The sequence below is a fragment of the Abramis brama genome, assembly GCF_963993115.1.
Source record: "Abramis brama genome assembly, chromosome: 16".
Taxonomy (NCBI): Eukaryota; Metazoa; Chordata; class Actinopteri; order Cypriniformes; family Leuciscidae; genus Abramis; species Abramis brama.
Window position 1 is genome coordinate 20,860,503 of NC_139978.1, and position 16,424 is coordinate 20,876,926.

The window sequence follows — 16,424 nt, forward strand, 5'->3', positions numbered from 1 at the left end:
GATAAAAGACATCATAGGGTTCCAACACGAATAATAATAATAATTATTATCATTATAAAATTAATTTCAGCCACAGCAAGCTACTAAAGTAATTGTTTGAAACATGTAACAAATAAATATATGTAACACATAATTTTACATAGATAAAATGTAATAATTTGGATTAAATTCAGACTTTAAGGGACTTTCATTGTTCAGTAATTAAACCCCCTGATGCCACATTTAAAAGTGTGAAACTGAATCCACAAGCGTTTCATTTTTAAGTGTTTTCCATAATACATGAAACAAATAAGACTTCTGATTTTCTAAATATCAGAACAGGTGCACACTTAAATGCATCTATTTTTAAAAATCTATTGAAAAGGCATCAAAGGCGACATCTAGTGGAGATGCAATGCATTTACTGTAAATCAAGTGGTACATTTTTTGAGAATAAATTTGAAGATGAATTCCACCTCAATTATCAAAATACAACAGCCGTTTTACTACAGTTCGTCATACAATAAAACATTCGACACCTTGAATTTGAGTGAAAGCCTGTCCAATGTAATTCTCTAATTTGATTTAGCACAATCTATCCTCTTTTTTCCATACGCCTACACTGTAAAAAATTAAATGATCAATACACTGACAACATTTTACATTACTTTAAAATAAGTTAAGACATTTTCAACTTTTTTTTTATTTTTATAAATTACACAAGATTAAACTCAAGTCAGTTTAATATAATTTAAGTTGAAATGACTTAAACATCCAAGTTGATTTTAAAAAGTTAAGGCAGCAATTTTTTTTTTTAGTGTACATTCAGCATAAAATGTCTGGAATTGCACATCACTCCTTGTACATGAGCTACAGATCTCGACTGCATGCCAGCCTTCACAGGTGCTATATGTGCTGTAAGTGTAAAACTTTTCATCATTACAAGATGAAAAAAGACCACGTTGGTGCATCAGGGTGTTTGGTAAAAAGTGTAACATTAAACAATACATAGAAATAAATAACATAAACAGAATCGCATACAAGAACTTGGCCTACTATATCTGGAACATGATGACAGGTTCAGGGTCAGACTTGTGGCGACAAACTCTCCAAGCACTAGAGCATGACTTGAAACGCTGTGGTGCCTTTCACTTTGACCTGTAGTGCATGAATCTGGTTCACAAAGTCAAAAGCCAAATATGGCTAACCTTTGACCACATCCTTCATTGTGTTCAAAGCATCAGCTCACCCTGAGGTGGAAGGGATAAAGTAGAACAGCGTTACTCTTCACATACAGCATTTCGAGACATTTCTGATGATACAGACAACACAACAAAAACCACTGTAGAAAACATGTTTATTAGACAAATTATACACAGAAAGCTTTGCCACTTGTAACAGAGGCCTCAGTTTGTTCCATTTGAATAATATGCAACACATACAACAAAATAGGCCTATATTAAATACTGTACATTATAATCAGTTGAAAATGATGTAATCCTGTACAATTCTATGTATGAAATTAAAAATGTTACAGGCATAGCAGGTTTCACATGCTTCTTTTACGGGGGAAAAAAACCTTGCCTCCTTTTGAAAGATTCGGAAATCAAAATGGAATGAAGTCGAATGAGAATGTCTTCCCGCCAGAGAAACCGTGGAGAACTCCTTGTAATGTGATAGTGGCTAACTGAGCTTTACAGACTCAGATATTATACTCTATATCTTCTTTAAATCCAACAAAAAAAAGTATCTGCATGTAAAATATACACTTTAATGTCTCTTCATTTACTCTAAATAAAAATCTTTAAACTGATACTAAATAAAATTGCTCCTATAGTCTTTCATTAATCATATCTTAAGAAAAGTACATCTAGAATGCTTGCGTCAAAACACTGTTGCCGTTTCCTACACACAACATTTGCGAATTAGTCAGAGGATAACAAACTGAAAGCTCATTCTAAACAACTAACATTAGTAAATATTAATACAGTTTATGTTAGTGAAAAGGATTGGTTTGTTTTTTTGTCCTCAAAAGGTGTATTTTTTCTTTAAAACTTACCACACCTCAATGGCCTTGTTTAAACAATTAGCACTTTAAAAAAAAGTTAGATAAATATTACCCCTTAACATTTACGAAATGAAATAGAAAGATATTTCAAATAACCCCTCAAAAGTCACCACTGTATCAGCGTCTTCAAATGGCGTAGTAATAGGTTGAGGACTGACACTTGAAAAGTAAAAAAAGCCCCGTCTCCTAAGGCTCGTGTTAAGAATTCCTTTTAAAAACTCTCTCACTCTTTGATTTCCAAAATCTATGACGCACAGCCGCGAGATTGTGGCATATACAATGAAGCTATTCTACAGAATGTTTTTGTCGAATCCTGGAGTACGGCTACAGAAGTGAATACAAACTCTTAATGGTTTAATGGTGCAAATCAATGAAAGATGATGGCACTGAAGCAATCTCAAAACTAATCATAAAAAAAAGAGAAAACTAAAACTACAGACAGTTCTGAACATTTATTTTGTTGTTAAAACTCTCTGACCAGACACATTCCACGCATTAAAGATTTGTTATACTTAAAGTCGGTAAGAGACATTTAGTAGCATTTGTTTCATCCCTCCCTACGGTACAATAATGTTTATTATTTTTTATTTCAAGTTCAATCGAGTCTTTTCCACAGAGTGTCCACTTAAAGACTCAAGGTAGATCTCGACTTCAGGGAGAAGGCAGAGAGGATGAGAGGTCCTTAGAAACACAGTCACTCACTGTGAGGCTTCCGAGAAAAGCAGGTTATTTTCTCTCAGTTTAGCAGCGCCTTGTCGAACGCTTCAGCTAGAGGGAGCACTGAACATTAACAGAGCGCTGAGATGAAGCACAATTCAGTCGATGAGTTGACAAGATTCTTCTAAACTGAGTTATTGCAGATCAGGGAAACACTAGGCAGTCTTTTTTGAAAAAAACAAAACAAAAAACAACCCAAAACAAAAAGGTAAACATACCATCATTGCAACATTTGATAGTCTTTTTTTTTTTCTCTCCCCACAAAATCGAATGTGGCAAACAAAAGGCAAATTCATTTAGTTCACAGAGAAAATCTCCCGACAAACCACAATGACAATAATGATCATTTTATTCCATCCTCGTCCTGCCGACGAGTTCGGTCGGGACAAGCAAGCTCCATCGCCAAGAGCAAAAGTCAAGAGAAAACGACAACCAAAAAGGAACATTTGTATTTACATATATCTCTTTTTTTGTTTCGAACTCGCAGGCACAGGAACTCCTGCAGTCTATATGGAGGTGCCCCTGTCTGGGTCGTTGCCGTAGCTAAAGTTGGGGGCCGGGGTGGGCTGATACGGGATGCTGGACATTGTCTTGACGGGGCTGCGAAAGAAGCCGCCATTGGGGGCTCGCTGCCGGAAGGGCCCCCCAGTCCGGTGGTCCTGCACGGCCCCAAAGGCGAAGCCGGCCGCGGCTTTGGCCGACAGGCTGCGGCTGAGAGTCTGGATCTGCTCGGGGATGAAGGTGGTGGTGGTGATGTGCGTGTTACGGAAGTCGCTGATCTGCTCCAGGGCCTGCCGGGCGGCCGGGAGGGAGTCCATGTCCAGGGGCGTCAGGTCGATGGAGGAGGTGGAGAACTGTTTGTGGGGGCTCTCATCGTCCGTGCACAAGCTGTTAACCCGGTGATGAAGGTGCTCCAGGTCGATCTCCTTATCGTCCTAGAGGAGGGAAAACGGGAGGAGGAAAGCGGAGTGGGGAAAATAAGGAAGGAGAGAAGAACAGGAGGAGGAGCGAAGGTTGTTATAGGATCAGAAGAGAAAAGAGGTGTAAAGTGAAGTGAAGGGGTGTGTATTCATAAGAGCAGATAGAGAGTGGGATGGTATAGTGAAGTGGGACAGCACAAGGTGGTTAACAGGGAAACGGATAGGGGCGGTGAAGTAGGAAGGGAGTTGGTGAGCAAATGAGATGTGAAGGAAGTGTTTCGGATGCAGTTGGGAAAAAGAAAATTTGGAAGAAGGTTGAGGGCGGATATTGATGAAGAATTAGCAGGCCCAATGAGGTTTTAGTGTTTGCATGGAAAGCAAGACAGAGAAGGGGGGGGGGGGGGGGGGGGGGGGGTACAAAAAGGGAAACATACTGAGCTACGGTAATGAAAACACAGTCTTAACTAGGACTGTCCTTGGACTATCATCAACATTAACGTCGTGTGACAAATGGATCTTTGGATATGTAGATACAGTCTACAAAACCTTTCCACTTTCAAGCCATCTGAAACCACGGTTGTGACAAAACTGTAGCTTATCTAGTATATAATAAGTTTAACTAACATAACTACTATAAAATATGTAGATTGCTTTAAAGAACTCACGAGGTGACGTGGGCTGACATTGTGGCTGCAGGAAGCTCAGAGATAAAATGGCCTCTGGTTTGGACCAGCATAAAGCACTTAGTTGATTCCAGCCACCAGTGGCAGGCAGCATGGCCCTGAGTAAAGAGGGGTGGTGGGGGAACCTGGTCGGGCCGAGGGGGTTCGTAGGTTCGTAGGTACCTGTCCTACCACCATGGTGGAGGAAGGCGGTATAATAGGGGTGAAAGTGTGAAGGGAAGAGGAATGTGGGAAGGCTGTTACATGTGATGTTTTGTTGACCTAAACAGGGACCTTGTGCTTCTCAAAATACTTTGGTGTGTTTGAAGATAATAAATACCCTTACACTTTTCTTTTTGGGGCATGGTGAGATTGCATTATGAGTCTAAACCTATGCATTTTATCTTGAGATTTATTCACTATCAGAAAATGTTTTGCAAAAATGGTATCTTTAGGGATACAACAGCTTGTCACTGCAACACCCTTAAAGGGACAACTTGGTGTTTTATCAAGCCCTAAAAAGAGCAGTTTAGTACCTCAGAGTAGTAATATGTAGGCCTATCTATAGCCTGTAAACTGTCAGTGTCCCGGTAGTGGGACACTTGGTCCACTTTTTTATCGCCGATTTTAGACGTATTTTAGTATTCATCATAAATTAGGTATCATTCGAAAGCTTGTATACTCAAAATTCATCCAGGGAAAACCGTTTTGAAATTGGATTACATTACCACTACTACTTAAATAAGGTACTTTAAGGGTACTGCCCAAACTTTTGAACCCCTATAGGTAGAAGTTGTGCAAATTGTTTTCCTGAGAGTGCAAATATTGAAGAAACACTAGTGTGAAATCTTTAAACCAGTGGTTCTTAACAGAGAATAGTGAATAGTGTTCTATAATGGAGCTACAGCAGCTACAGTCTGCATCTGTCCAAGTATGCATGACAGAATGTGTAATTGAATCTCAATCTGAAGGATTATATACACATGCACGTCATCTTTGTCTTCCGGAGCATGTACACAACGCAAAGGCCAATAGGTATCTATAACATGTAGCCGAGCTACAATCACATTATCTAGGTCTGTTGGTCCGACTTCACAAAAGCCAGATGAGTATGATTCAGTCAGACTAAAGTGGTTACAGTACAATTTAAAAAGACACATTTTGCTCTAATCTAACTGAAGTACACCCCTCAATTTTATGGAATAAAACATTTGTAATTATTATTATTGATTAATTATGAAGATTTAATTATTAATCAAGAGTTTAAAGCACACACATAATATTGCATTATTATATTTTATAAATTAAGCCATTGGAAGTTTGCTGAGGCCCCCTAGTGGGCCTGATTGAGAAAAACAAAACAAAAAACATTTTACCTGATGCAATGGCTAATATTATATATATTTTGCTTCAGGCCCCCTGATTGAGAACCACTGCTTTAATGTATCATTTTATGTGTTGCAATAATTGTATTGAGAATAAATACTGAATTAGGCACTTAGTCTCCATGTGTGGCACCAGTCTTAATATTGAACAAGTTTTGCAAACGCCAGCCTGCTGGGCTGCTCCCCTCGTAAGCTACACAGCTCAAATAACTTCCTGTCACGTTTGCACTGTGACTGTTTTTGTATTCTTTTAGCCAATTTTGTCTAGTCACTACGTAGCTTGGCACTAATGGATTGATCTCTGTGGGCTTGAAAAAGATTGGTATTGAAAACAGCCCGTATAATTGCATTTCGGGAAATTAATGGTAATGGCCTTCCTTGTAGCACCCGAGTGGATTCTCTTCCAGCAGCAAATGTGCGATTGCTTAAGTCCGTACAAAACTTATCTTTGCGCATTTCATAACCTACGTGGACTCGAGGCTTGGAGAAGTGTGGAAAGAGTGTAGCTCAGTGCTGGCAGAAGACAGTTCGCGACGGGATGGCGAACGTGTGCCTCAGCTTGGAGTCGAGGGGCGTGGCGCAGCATGCAGGTGACAAATGATTGGAGGAAGGCCTGAGCGTGAGCATGATGTCAGTCTGCGGCTCATGACACGGCTCGTCTTGCCTCACAGACGGTCCGTCTGCCTGTGTCTGTGTGCGTGCGTGAAAGGACGTGACCCAACAGATGAAGCAGGCAGATGAGAGGATGGGAAAGAGGTTGTTTTCAGAGAGGTGGGGGAATGAATAGAAAAAGACAACAAACAAACAGTCAGCACACAGATGTTTTTTTCTTTCTTTTTTTTATGTCCAAGGAGCCAGATACCTGGAAGTGTGAGATGGTAAAAATGGCATTTTGCATTTCTCTCCCACCCCTCAACACAGAGTACTTATCTATAAAACAAAATCAACAAAATAAAAGTTGTTTCAGGCTTTGACAGCAGAATAACATGATTGTTTTGGTCTTTTCTGAAAAATAACCAAACATTTTCAGAGTAATGACTGACACAGATCGCTGTTTGGCGTTCGGCGGCCTCTGTTAATTATGCGGCCACATGAGGTCTGACTTTCAAATACCTACTACTACTATAGCCACTCTGAACATAATAGGAATAAAAGTATATTTTTTCCTTTTTTCTTTCTTCTAAGACTGAAAAACAGTTGGTTATTTGAATGCAGACCTCATACCGCGGCCTACAAATGTAGAGGCACCGCAGGACTCCAGACAGCCACAATATCAATGACACAGAAGACATTTGAGGTGAAGAACTTTTCATCATTTGGTTATTCAGGAATGATTAAAACACAAAGCTTGGCATGTGAAATGGCTTATTCATAAAGCAAAACCTCCAGTTCTCTGGACCGCCTGCTCGTCCTCTCTGGATTGGCAGGTGGTGTGCAATAAAAACATTTGACTTGGGTGGAAAATGGTTATTCACCGTTACGAGGTGGAACTCGTTTTGACGACTTGTCATATCGAATCATTTCTGACCAATTGCGACACCACAGAAGGAGCCGTGACGGCGGGATCACAGAGAAACAGAGAGAGGAAACAGGGACAAACTAACACCATGGCATATGCAATGTGTCTGTTGGTGTGTGCATGTATGCATGTGTGTATGTGTGTGTGTCAGACACAGACACAAGCACAAAGTCATTCTATTGTTCTGATGTGCAATGAACTCAGTGTTAGCCAGGTGTCAAGAAATATCACAAAGAAAAGAGGAAGCAGTTAGGAAGATTTAAGGATGTACCAAGACAGCACTGGGACACACCAAAAAGAAAGTTGCATCATGCTGAAAGATGGAAGAATGGTTTTTAGGATGTGCCAAAATGACATTTAAGACAAAATGACTTTATGTTATTCAGTATTTTTGCCTTGTTCAAAAATGATCCAAATATCCTTAAAACAAGATAATTTTTAATTATTTTATTGATTTAAAATAAATAAATAGATTATAATTAATTTATTAATTTCATTTAGTATTTCAATGTAAGTTTATTTTTATTACCACAAATAGTTTTTTTTGTTATAAATCTCTCTAAATGAAGTTATGCATAAAACAACAATTTGCTGAAGGGGGTAATACAAATAAACTTAACTCGTAAAATTATTCTCTGAAAGCATAAATAATTTGACTGGAAAACAAGTCAAAAATACAGTAATTTTGCAGTAAAGAAGTCTTAAATTAACTCTGCTCAGCTTTAATTGTAAAACCAAAAACATCTGTGAGATGAGTGTGATATGTGCTAATTTTTAGCGTTTGTCTTGCCTTGGTCGCTTTTGGCATTAACATGTCTCGCTCACTGAATCGTATGTGTGTTAAAATGTGTGCTTATCAGCATGTCTGTGTGAATATTTGTGCAAAGCTCTGCCAAGCTTCTACTCTGATGGAACCGTCTGGAAGAGTGCTTCGAGGAATGAGCCCAAATCAGCATGATCCAACCACTGGGGCAGAAAGGAGCGGGGTTCAAGAGTGACTGCCAAAGCGCTCCACCCTACATGAGAGAATCATCTTTGTGCTCAGTGTTACATCTTCAACTACACCACTACATTAGCTAGAATTAATGACTTAGCATGCTTATATACAGTAGAAGGTCCAATGTTAACTTTGAGGCCAATGGTAGGTGAATTTATCAGCTAAAATGAGATTGTATTGCTTTTAATTATGTATTTGTAATATGGCAATGCATATTTGTAACAAAGTGCAGCATCATACAAAAAGAATATTATATAATATATAGTACCGTTCAAAAGTTTGAGGAGATCAATAAGATGTTTTTGAAAGAAATTAATACTTTTATTTAGCTAAGACGCATGAAACTGTTCAAAGGTGAGTCAATACATTTATTATGTAACAAAAGATTTCTATTTCAAACTTCTGTTCCTTTCAAAGAATCCTGAAAAACATGTTTAATGTTTTAACATTGATAATAATAAAAAAAATTTAGCATATTAGAATGATTTCTGAAGGATCATGTGACACTGAAGACTGGAATAATGATGCTGAAAATTCAGCTCTGCCATTATAGGAATAAATAACATTTTAAAATATATTCAAATATTCATACACGGTATATATATAGATATTTCACAATATTACTGTTTTTACTGTATTTTGTGATCAAACGTAGCATTAGTGCGCATAAGAGACTTCTTTCAAAAACATTTAAAAAATCTTACAACCTCAAACTTTATGTATTATTTAATAAGAGGAAAAACACTAAAGGCATCTTAAATAAAGCCCTGATAATAAATTTTTCATGTGTGAAAAAGTTGTTAAAAAATGCCAAGACAGATGATTTCTTTAATTAGTAGATAGTTTGTCTGTGCTTTAAATCCCTCACATAGGAAGGTCAGACTATTGCTATTGGAATCCAATTCAAACCATGTAATGTCACAGTTCCCAATAAAGTTCCCGGGCCATTTTAATTCAGTGTTACTTTGGGCCTTGCTTATAAACAAGTACAAATGAGCCATTCAGCTTTTTATGACTTAAATCTGCTAATTGTGGCATGCTGTAATAAAAAAACTAACAGGATGAAGCTCATCTGCCATTTCTGCAAGGAACATAATTTGTCCATATAAATGTCTGAACATTACGGCGAGCAGTGGAGTGGACGATGGCCTTCAGAGGAGCAGGGATGAAGGAGAGCCGCTCTTCTCTGTGGGGTCATGAGTGCCCTGCTGCTGCTGCCCCTGACAGATAAAAGCTGCTTCATGGCGGGAGGACGGAAGACAAGAAAAGCCCCTGACCGCTGATCAAAAGCACTACTTTGTTTTTCAGGTGGAACGCTAGAGATGAAATGCTGTGTTTTTTGGCCTGTGGAGAGTCTGATGACTCAGACCAGAGGGGTGTGAGGAGAGGTCAGGTGTGTATGTCGGGGGGTGGGTGATGGGACTCAATTGGAATAATGCGGGAGATGGGGGATGTAATATCAGGAAAAAGAACACCCACAATATGACAGCTGCAGAAGATAACAAGGAGCCATAAACTCATCAAATCAAAGAAATGCGTCAAGAGCAACATCACAAAGGTTCATTCACAGCCATATGAATGTGCTGTCACTGCTACGCCCGTGTTACATTGAAGTGTTGTCATGTGAAATGCAAGCAATGGGTTTATTTGTTAATTAATGTTAACCGGATTCCAACAATAGGCAAACAGTTGTAAGAACAAGAAAACAAAGAAAAACAATATGTGCAAACAACACATTAATCTAAACTGATCTTCATGAAATTAGCTATGGGACATAAAAGAAAAATTAGAGCCTTGTCTTAAAGTAATTATCTAGATATGGAACTTCTATAATTTTTTAGCACCTGTTTATTTGTTCATTTTTTTCTCAACAACTCTATTACAGTTAATGTGCTTGGCAGGCAACTGAACAACATTGTGTTCTTTTTGGAGAGGTTTGTTTAAGTGCGCTCTCAGAAACGAATGATTTGAATGACTTTGTCTACTGTTTGTAATGCTGACTATTTCTCATTTTAATCTCTTGTCTTTTTTGTTAATGTTAGTAATATCCTTCCAAGGCTTTGATGGCATATGACCGGTATTAATTCTACTTAACTGTTTGTTCTGTGGCAGATAAGTCCACAGTATTTATGTTATTTACAGTAGAAAGCGTAGAACAAACAAAATGCAGTGCGACGTGTCCAGAAGTCCAGAAGGATGGTGTTATTAAGGGGTGTTTGTTAGGTACAAGTTCAAATGGGGTTACGGTTGCCGAGCAATATATTACAGAATGATTTGAGGTCACAGGGGTGTATTATGGCTTAAATACAACAACTTCAAAAGTGAAAATATCTTAATCAAATATTAATAATTATTATTATCATCTTTTGATTTGCGACCATCACGTTCCAAATACAAGAGAAAATCATTTATGAAGTATAAAAGCCATTGTATTATCAAAAACTCAGTATAGCTACAAGGTTATTTAATCTCATTTTTAATGATTATTCATATTATTATTTTATATTAATTGAATTTATATTATTTAATTTAAATTGTATAATTCAGTACCATTTAATATAATATTTTTTTTTTAAATTACACCAAATATCTGGTAGAAACAGCAGTTAACAGGATATAAACTCATAATGTCATACGACTTTCTTACAGCCAAGTTTTACATTCTTTAAATTTTTGCTGTCCTGCATTGAAGGGTTAGTTTGCCCTAAAATGAAAAGTAAATCATTATTTACTCTATTGGTGTTGTTCGGACTACAAAAGGAGATGGCAGTGAATGGCAACCATCATCAAGCTTTTAAAAAAAAATGCAAACGTATCACAGAATTATCCCATGTGACACGTGTCATATATTCCAAGTGTTCTGGGGGTAAACGATAGGGTTTGATGAAAAACAAACCGAAATTTAATGTATTATTTAATGGAAATCCTTTCCTTGGCCATTGGTCTTCTATGCTCTACTGTGAGTTCAATGTGACTCTATTAACACTACACTCCGACTCGCCCAGAAAAAGCACACAAGTCGTGAGAAATCAAGATTAATACAAACATGAAATGAAATACAATATACTTTCTTCTCTCATGTGAATTTATATGCTGTGTTTGCCGCAACAAAAAGTTATCGCATTCACATCTGTTGAATGTCATTCTGACTGTCATCAGACAAACGGAGATGTTTAACTCAGTGAAGAAAGTACACAGGTACTTTTTGGGAATTCTAGGCATTGTATTTCATGACACGTTTTTTGGGGCGAGTCGGAGTGAACTGTGGTGCTAACAGAGTCACATGAATGCGCAGTCAAGCATGGCAGACCCACGCTCAAGGTCAGGATTTCTGTTAAATAATACATTTCATTTTGGTTTGTTTTTCACCAAACTGTACCCCCAGAACACTTGAAATATACCTCACGTGTTGCATTCTGTGATACCTTTGCATCTTTTTTTAAAGCTTGATGATGGTCGCTATTCACTGTCATTATATAGACAAGTGCAAGCTTGACTTTCTTTAATTTCTCCTTTTGTGGTTCAAAAAACAAAGAATGGCATACTGCATTAGAACAACACCAGGGTGAGTAAATGATGACTTAATTTAATTTTAAGGTTAACCATTCCTTCTGAGGGGAAATTTAGGAGCGATGTTACTGAACTTGAAGTTTTGTAACTATATTGGATCCTATCTGGTCTTGGGCAGTTGGACAATCTCCATAGTTATTGTATTTAAACATGTTCCACACTCTTCTGTTTATGATAAGCTAATTATCAACCTCATCCCTATTCTTAAGGGTTTAAGACTCTTACCTCCTTCGATGGGACTCTGGAGCCTTTCCTTCGCGTCCACCAGGTTTCCACCGTGGCAATAAGACAGGAGAGCACTACACCAGCTGCTAGTACAAAGAAGACCCCAGCAAAGCTGTGGATGTCCAAGGCGCTGGCACTCTTCCGAGTGCCCACAGGAGAGTACAGGTCACATGGACTATCTCGCGGCCACCACTTCAGCTTCAAGATGTCCATGTCCCCATTCTGCTGAAGCTCTAAGATCCTGGACACAACAAGAAAACAGACACACATATGGATGATTCTTTATTCGGAGGCACTTTTCACATTACTTCAAATTATGTCTATGTTACAGCATTAATCCTGGAATAAAGGTCATGAAGAATCCATACCATCACATATTAGGCCAAAACGTATTTCAAGAGGATTTTGGCTGGAAGTGTGATGGTGTGAATTTCTGATATTGTGTGTGATGGTATTTTTTTGGATGGATGTTTTTTTTGGCTTTTGGAAAAACAATTTGACTTGCTAATAAAAGTTACCTAGCAGTTAATTAATAATGAACTTATGAAAACAGTTTTGTTACTGAATTATCATAAATCACTAATTTGTAATAACTTATTGAGGTTCTTGAAATCTCAGTCACAAAATTAATCGTGGTTAATTAATTTAACTCCCAGTTTCTGTTAATAAAAACAAGCAACTTTGTCAGAATTACAACAGAAATACCGAACTATCGTATATCCTATAAATATCCAATAATGGATTGAATATTGAACACTGTCTTGAAAAAAGGGGATCTACAGGTCAAGAAGGTTGAGAACTATATATATATATATATATCAATTGTAATTCCAATTGCATGATGACAGCAGTATTGAAGATAGTATTGAATTGAAGATAGTATTGAAAAAATGATTTTCTTGAATATGTGCAAAGCTGAATTTTACTGGTTTTAACTTATACCGTATGAAGCGTGGAGGCAGAAGCTCAAAATAAGAATATTCAGGCAATTCCCTCACTTTTTAAAGCAGCACTATGCAGCTTTGCCGATTTCTTCGCTGTTTTCTCGCTTTTTGCTCGTGGGTTTCTCTATAGAGCTCCCCCTACAGCTTCGGAATAGATATTTGACAACACTGTCGTCAAAACTCGTTGGCGACTCGCCCCCCTCCCATCTTCTCCCGCTGGTCATGTGCATTTGTTTTCAAAGAAGCCGGCGAACGCACCGAGCCATGTCCACTGAGGTATGTATGATACACAGAAGGCTAGCATATAAATGTTTAGATAGTGTATGTGTGCAGTGCCGTAAAGCAATTCGTTACATCGCGAGACGCGATACTTCCTGACGCTGAGGCCGGCGGCCCCCCGGCCCAAAGTTGCAAGGGTGTTTTTTTGCCTCAGAGGCGCTTAGGGGGTGCGAGAAGACCACCATTCAACCCGAAAACAGTCATATAACCATTCCAATGACTCCGAAGCTGTTCGGTTAAGATAAAAAAGTTACTTAGTTCACCTTTAAAAAGAGGAAAAAGTAAGAGACCCATAACATCCACTATAATCAACCATCTAAAAGTAGTGTATTTCTATTCAAAATTACAGAAGACAGAAAATTTCTAACTAACTAACTAAAGTCGGCTAAAGTAAGACAAATATGAACCTTCTTTTGATAACTGAAGTCCTGCACTCCATGCCTGGACACTTACTACTGGCCTAAATATATGCATGATTATGCACAATTTTATTGTGTGTCGCATTACAGAAATGGACTGTTATGAATTGAAATTGAATGTCGGATTGCTTTATTCTTACACATTAATTGAGCCACTGAGATCTGTGTAACACCCTATAAATAACTCAGAATGGTCCCAGTCTGTTCAATGGCATCTGTTGCTGCAGTGATTTACTTTTTTTCCCCAACACCAGGGGGCAGTGTCTCCTCAGAAATAATGTCATCTTCCTCACCATAAAGAATGAGTGTGTTCTGATGTAGTGATGGCAGTTTGTACTAATGCCAGTCCAGCGGCTGCAAATGAATGATAATGAATACAGGACACAAAGGTTTAGGAGAATTTGCCTCATTGATTGGCTGATCTGTATTGCGTGGCAGTCTCTCTCTAGCCTGATTGTCTGCAGTCAGGAGTCAGCGCACATTTAGCCCCAGAGGAGGAGACTAGCACGCTTCCAAAAGCCCATATTCACATCCAAACTGCAGCTGCAGCAAACACTTATCCAAACAGCCACACACACAATGGAAATGTTCAGAATTCACAGTAACACACAATGCTGTCTAAAATCCTGTTCAACGTTTATTCAGAAAGCTACCCTTCATTCTTTATATCCATATCCCTGTCTCATAACAATATAATACAGGAGTAAAAAAAAAAAAGTCCTATTGCACTCAACAGTTGGAGAATGACCCATCCACATTCTGCTATGGACACAGCTCACAGGGCTCACAACAAGGTGGGCCAATGTTGAAAGATTTGCTCTATAGATCACATTTTAAACGTGCCAACAACATTTAGCAATGCAACACCGCCCACATATGTTGCATTAGAGGATTCGGAGTGCGATAGCAGAGACCTGAAACAATGAGGACAATTCAAGAGAATAGCATAAAACATACATGGGGAGCTGTGATCCAGTGCCATTACAATGCCAAGTACTGTGACTGAGTAAGCAAAGATGTAATCAATGTCCCACTGATGGAATTGTTGAAAGTGAAAGAATTAGTTACAGTAACTCAAAATCAAAAACGAACATCTCCCTCAAGTCTTAGTACTATAAAACAAGCACCTTGTGCTTTAACAAGCACTAATGCAGTATATTCCAGTTATTGAGAAACCATGCAATATCTTTGTGTTGCCAATATTCACAAAATAATCATGCTTTGCAAATATATTTTGAGAAAAATTATCATTATATGAGTGAACCTAGGAACATTAAAAGATTTTAAAAAAGTACAGCCTGACTGCTTTAATGTAATAGGAAGGATGCAGGTGGTGTGTGTTATTTTAGTATTATTTAAATACTAGTAACAGTATTTAATACAATTTTGAATTAGTTTTTATTTTTATACTTTATTTTAGGTTTCATTTTTTTTTTTTTTGTACTTCAACTTCAACTTATCAGTTAGATGTCAAGTTTCTTTTTTTTTTTGTCTACATTTTATTTTATTTCAGCATTTTTTCATTTTAACATTGGTGCATTTTCCAATTTATGTTTTAATTTTCCATGGTATTAAACTACTGTGATGAATGAATTCTGAGATGAGATGTCTTGGTCTTCAGTAACACAGCTATTCCTTTAAGACCTAATTCCCACAGGAGGTCACCACAGAACAACTCCTATCACAGGCATATGGAACGGCCTACCCTTGAAAAATTAGTCTGTGACATGTATGAGTGTTGCCATGATGGATGTGTCAACACTTGGTGGGTCAACATGCCATGCGCTGCTTCAGGGCTGAGATAATAGGTTACATCTGACCACACTGATAAGATGGCAAGGAGGAGACAAGTATGGCTTGTGTAACCATTCTTAAAGGTAAATTCTATTCTATTCTATTCTATTCTATTCTATTCTATTCTATTCTATTCTATTCTATTCTATTCTATTCTATTCTATTCTATTCTTTCTGTGCCACTTTTCAACCTAAGTCTAATACAAGTGTCAACATTCAAGGACTTCGTGTTCAAAAGAGCGTTTCTGACCTTGTGGTTTTCCAGCAGCTGGTACTGGGCAAATTAACAGCCTCTGTGTTTAATGAATTAACACCCTGGCGTTTTTAACAAATGAGGAGTGGTGAGATCCACAGGAATAAACACCAGGTACTTTTCCTGTGAGAATCAACTGTCCAGTTTTGCCCTTGAGGAAACGCCACATGTTTGTCTTCAGAAGTCTCAGGAGAGACATGACAGTAGACATCTCAGAGGGGACCAGATTTTACCTTGATAAGCCCACTGATGGCCATATGCTGAAAGATTTTGTTTTGTGCTTTTCTACTAAACTTCTCTAAAAAAAGTTTTTGACTTGGATTTTTTTTTTCAAGCACTTTAAATGTCCCTTTTTTTAAAGAAAAACTCATAAAAACAAATCACTTGATGAGCATGGGTTTCTTTCTCACATTGGCTATGTTTACATGCACACTTTTTTGTTTCAATCGGAATGAATTAATTCTGATTGTTGAATCCGACCGTAGTGTTTACATGAATGCTAAATAAAGTCATCTGGTTGAACCGTTGTGCCATGCTGCTTATATTTGTAAAAACGTCCCATTCCTGCACCCAAAACAAAGTGTCTGTGGATGAGAATATGAAGTGAGGACTGATGGGACGTAGTTCTATTCCACTTCACAGCCAATGAGTGGTAGGGGAATTTTAGAATAACACAACAGTCATTTATGACAT

The 16,424-nt window shown here is 37.9% G+C and overlaps 1 protein-coding gene across 3 annotated transcripts in view; it reads right to left on the minus strand.

The window, feature by feature from the left end:
* Positions 1–1,319: 1,319 nt before the first annotated feature.
* grid2 (glutamate receptor, ionotropic, delta 2) overlaps positions 1,320–16,424 on the minus strand; it is a 414,921-nt gene continuing 399,816 nt past the window's right edge. Inside the window, exons 15-17 of one of the 3 annotated variants that reach the window (XM_084086959.1) lie at positions 12,043–12,283; positions 6,200–6,421; positions 1,320–3,699 (exon numbers count right to left, since the gene is read on the minus strand). In XM_084086959.1, coding sequence (XP_083943085.1) covers positions 6,239–6,421; positions 12,043–12,283 — 424 coding nt within the window. In that variant the 3' untranslated portion in view covers positions 1,320–3,699; positions 6,200–6,238. Of the gene's footprint in view, positions 3,700–6,199; positions 6,422–6,593; positions 6,662–12,042; positions 12,284–16,424 lie in introns of all 3 variants that reach the window. The other 2 variants (XR_014603005.1, XM_084086958.1) reach the window with 2 other exon arrangements.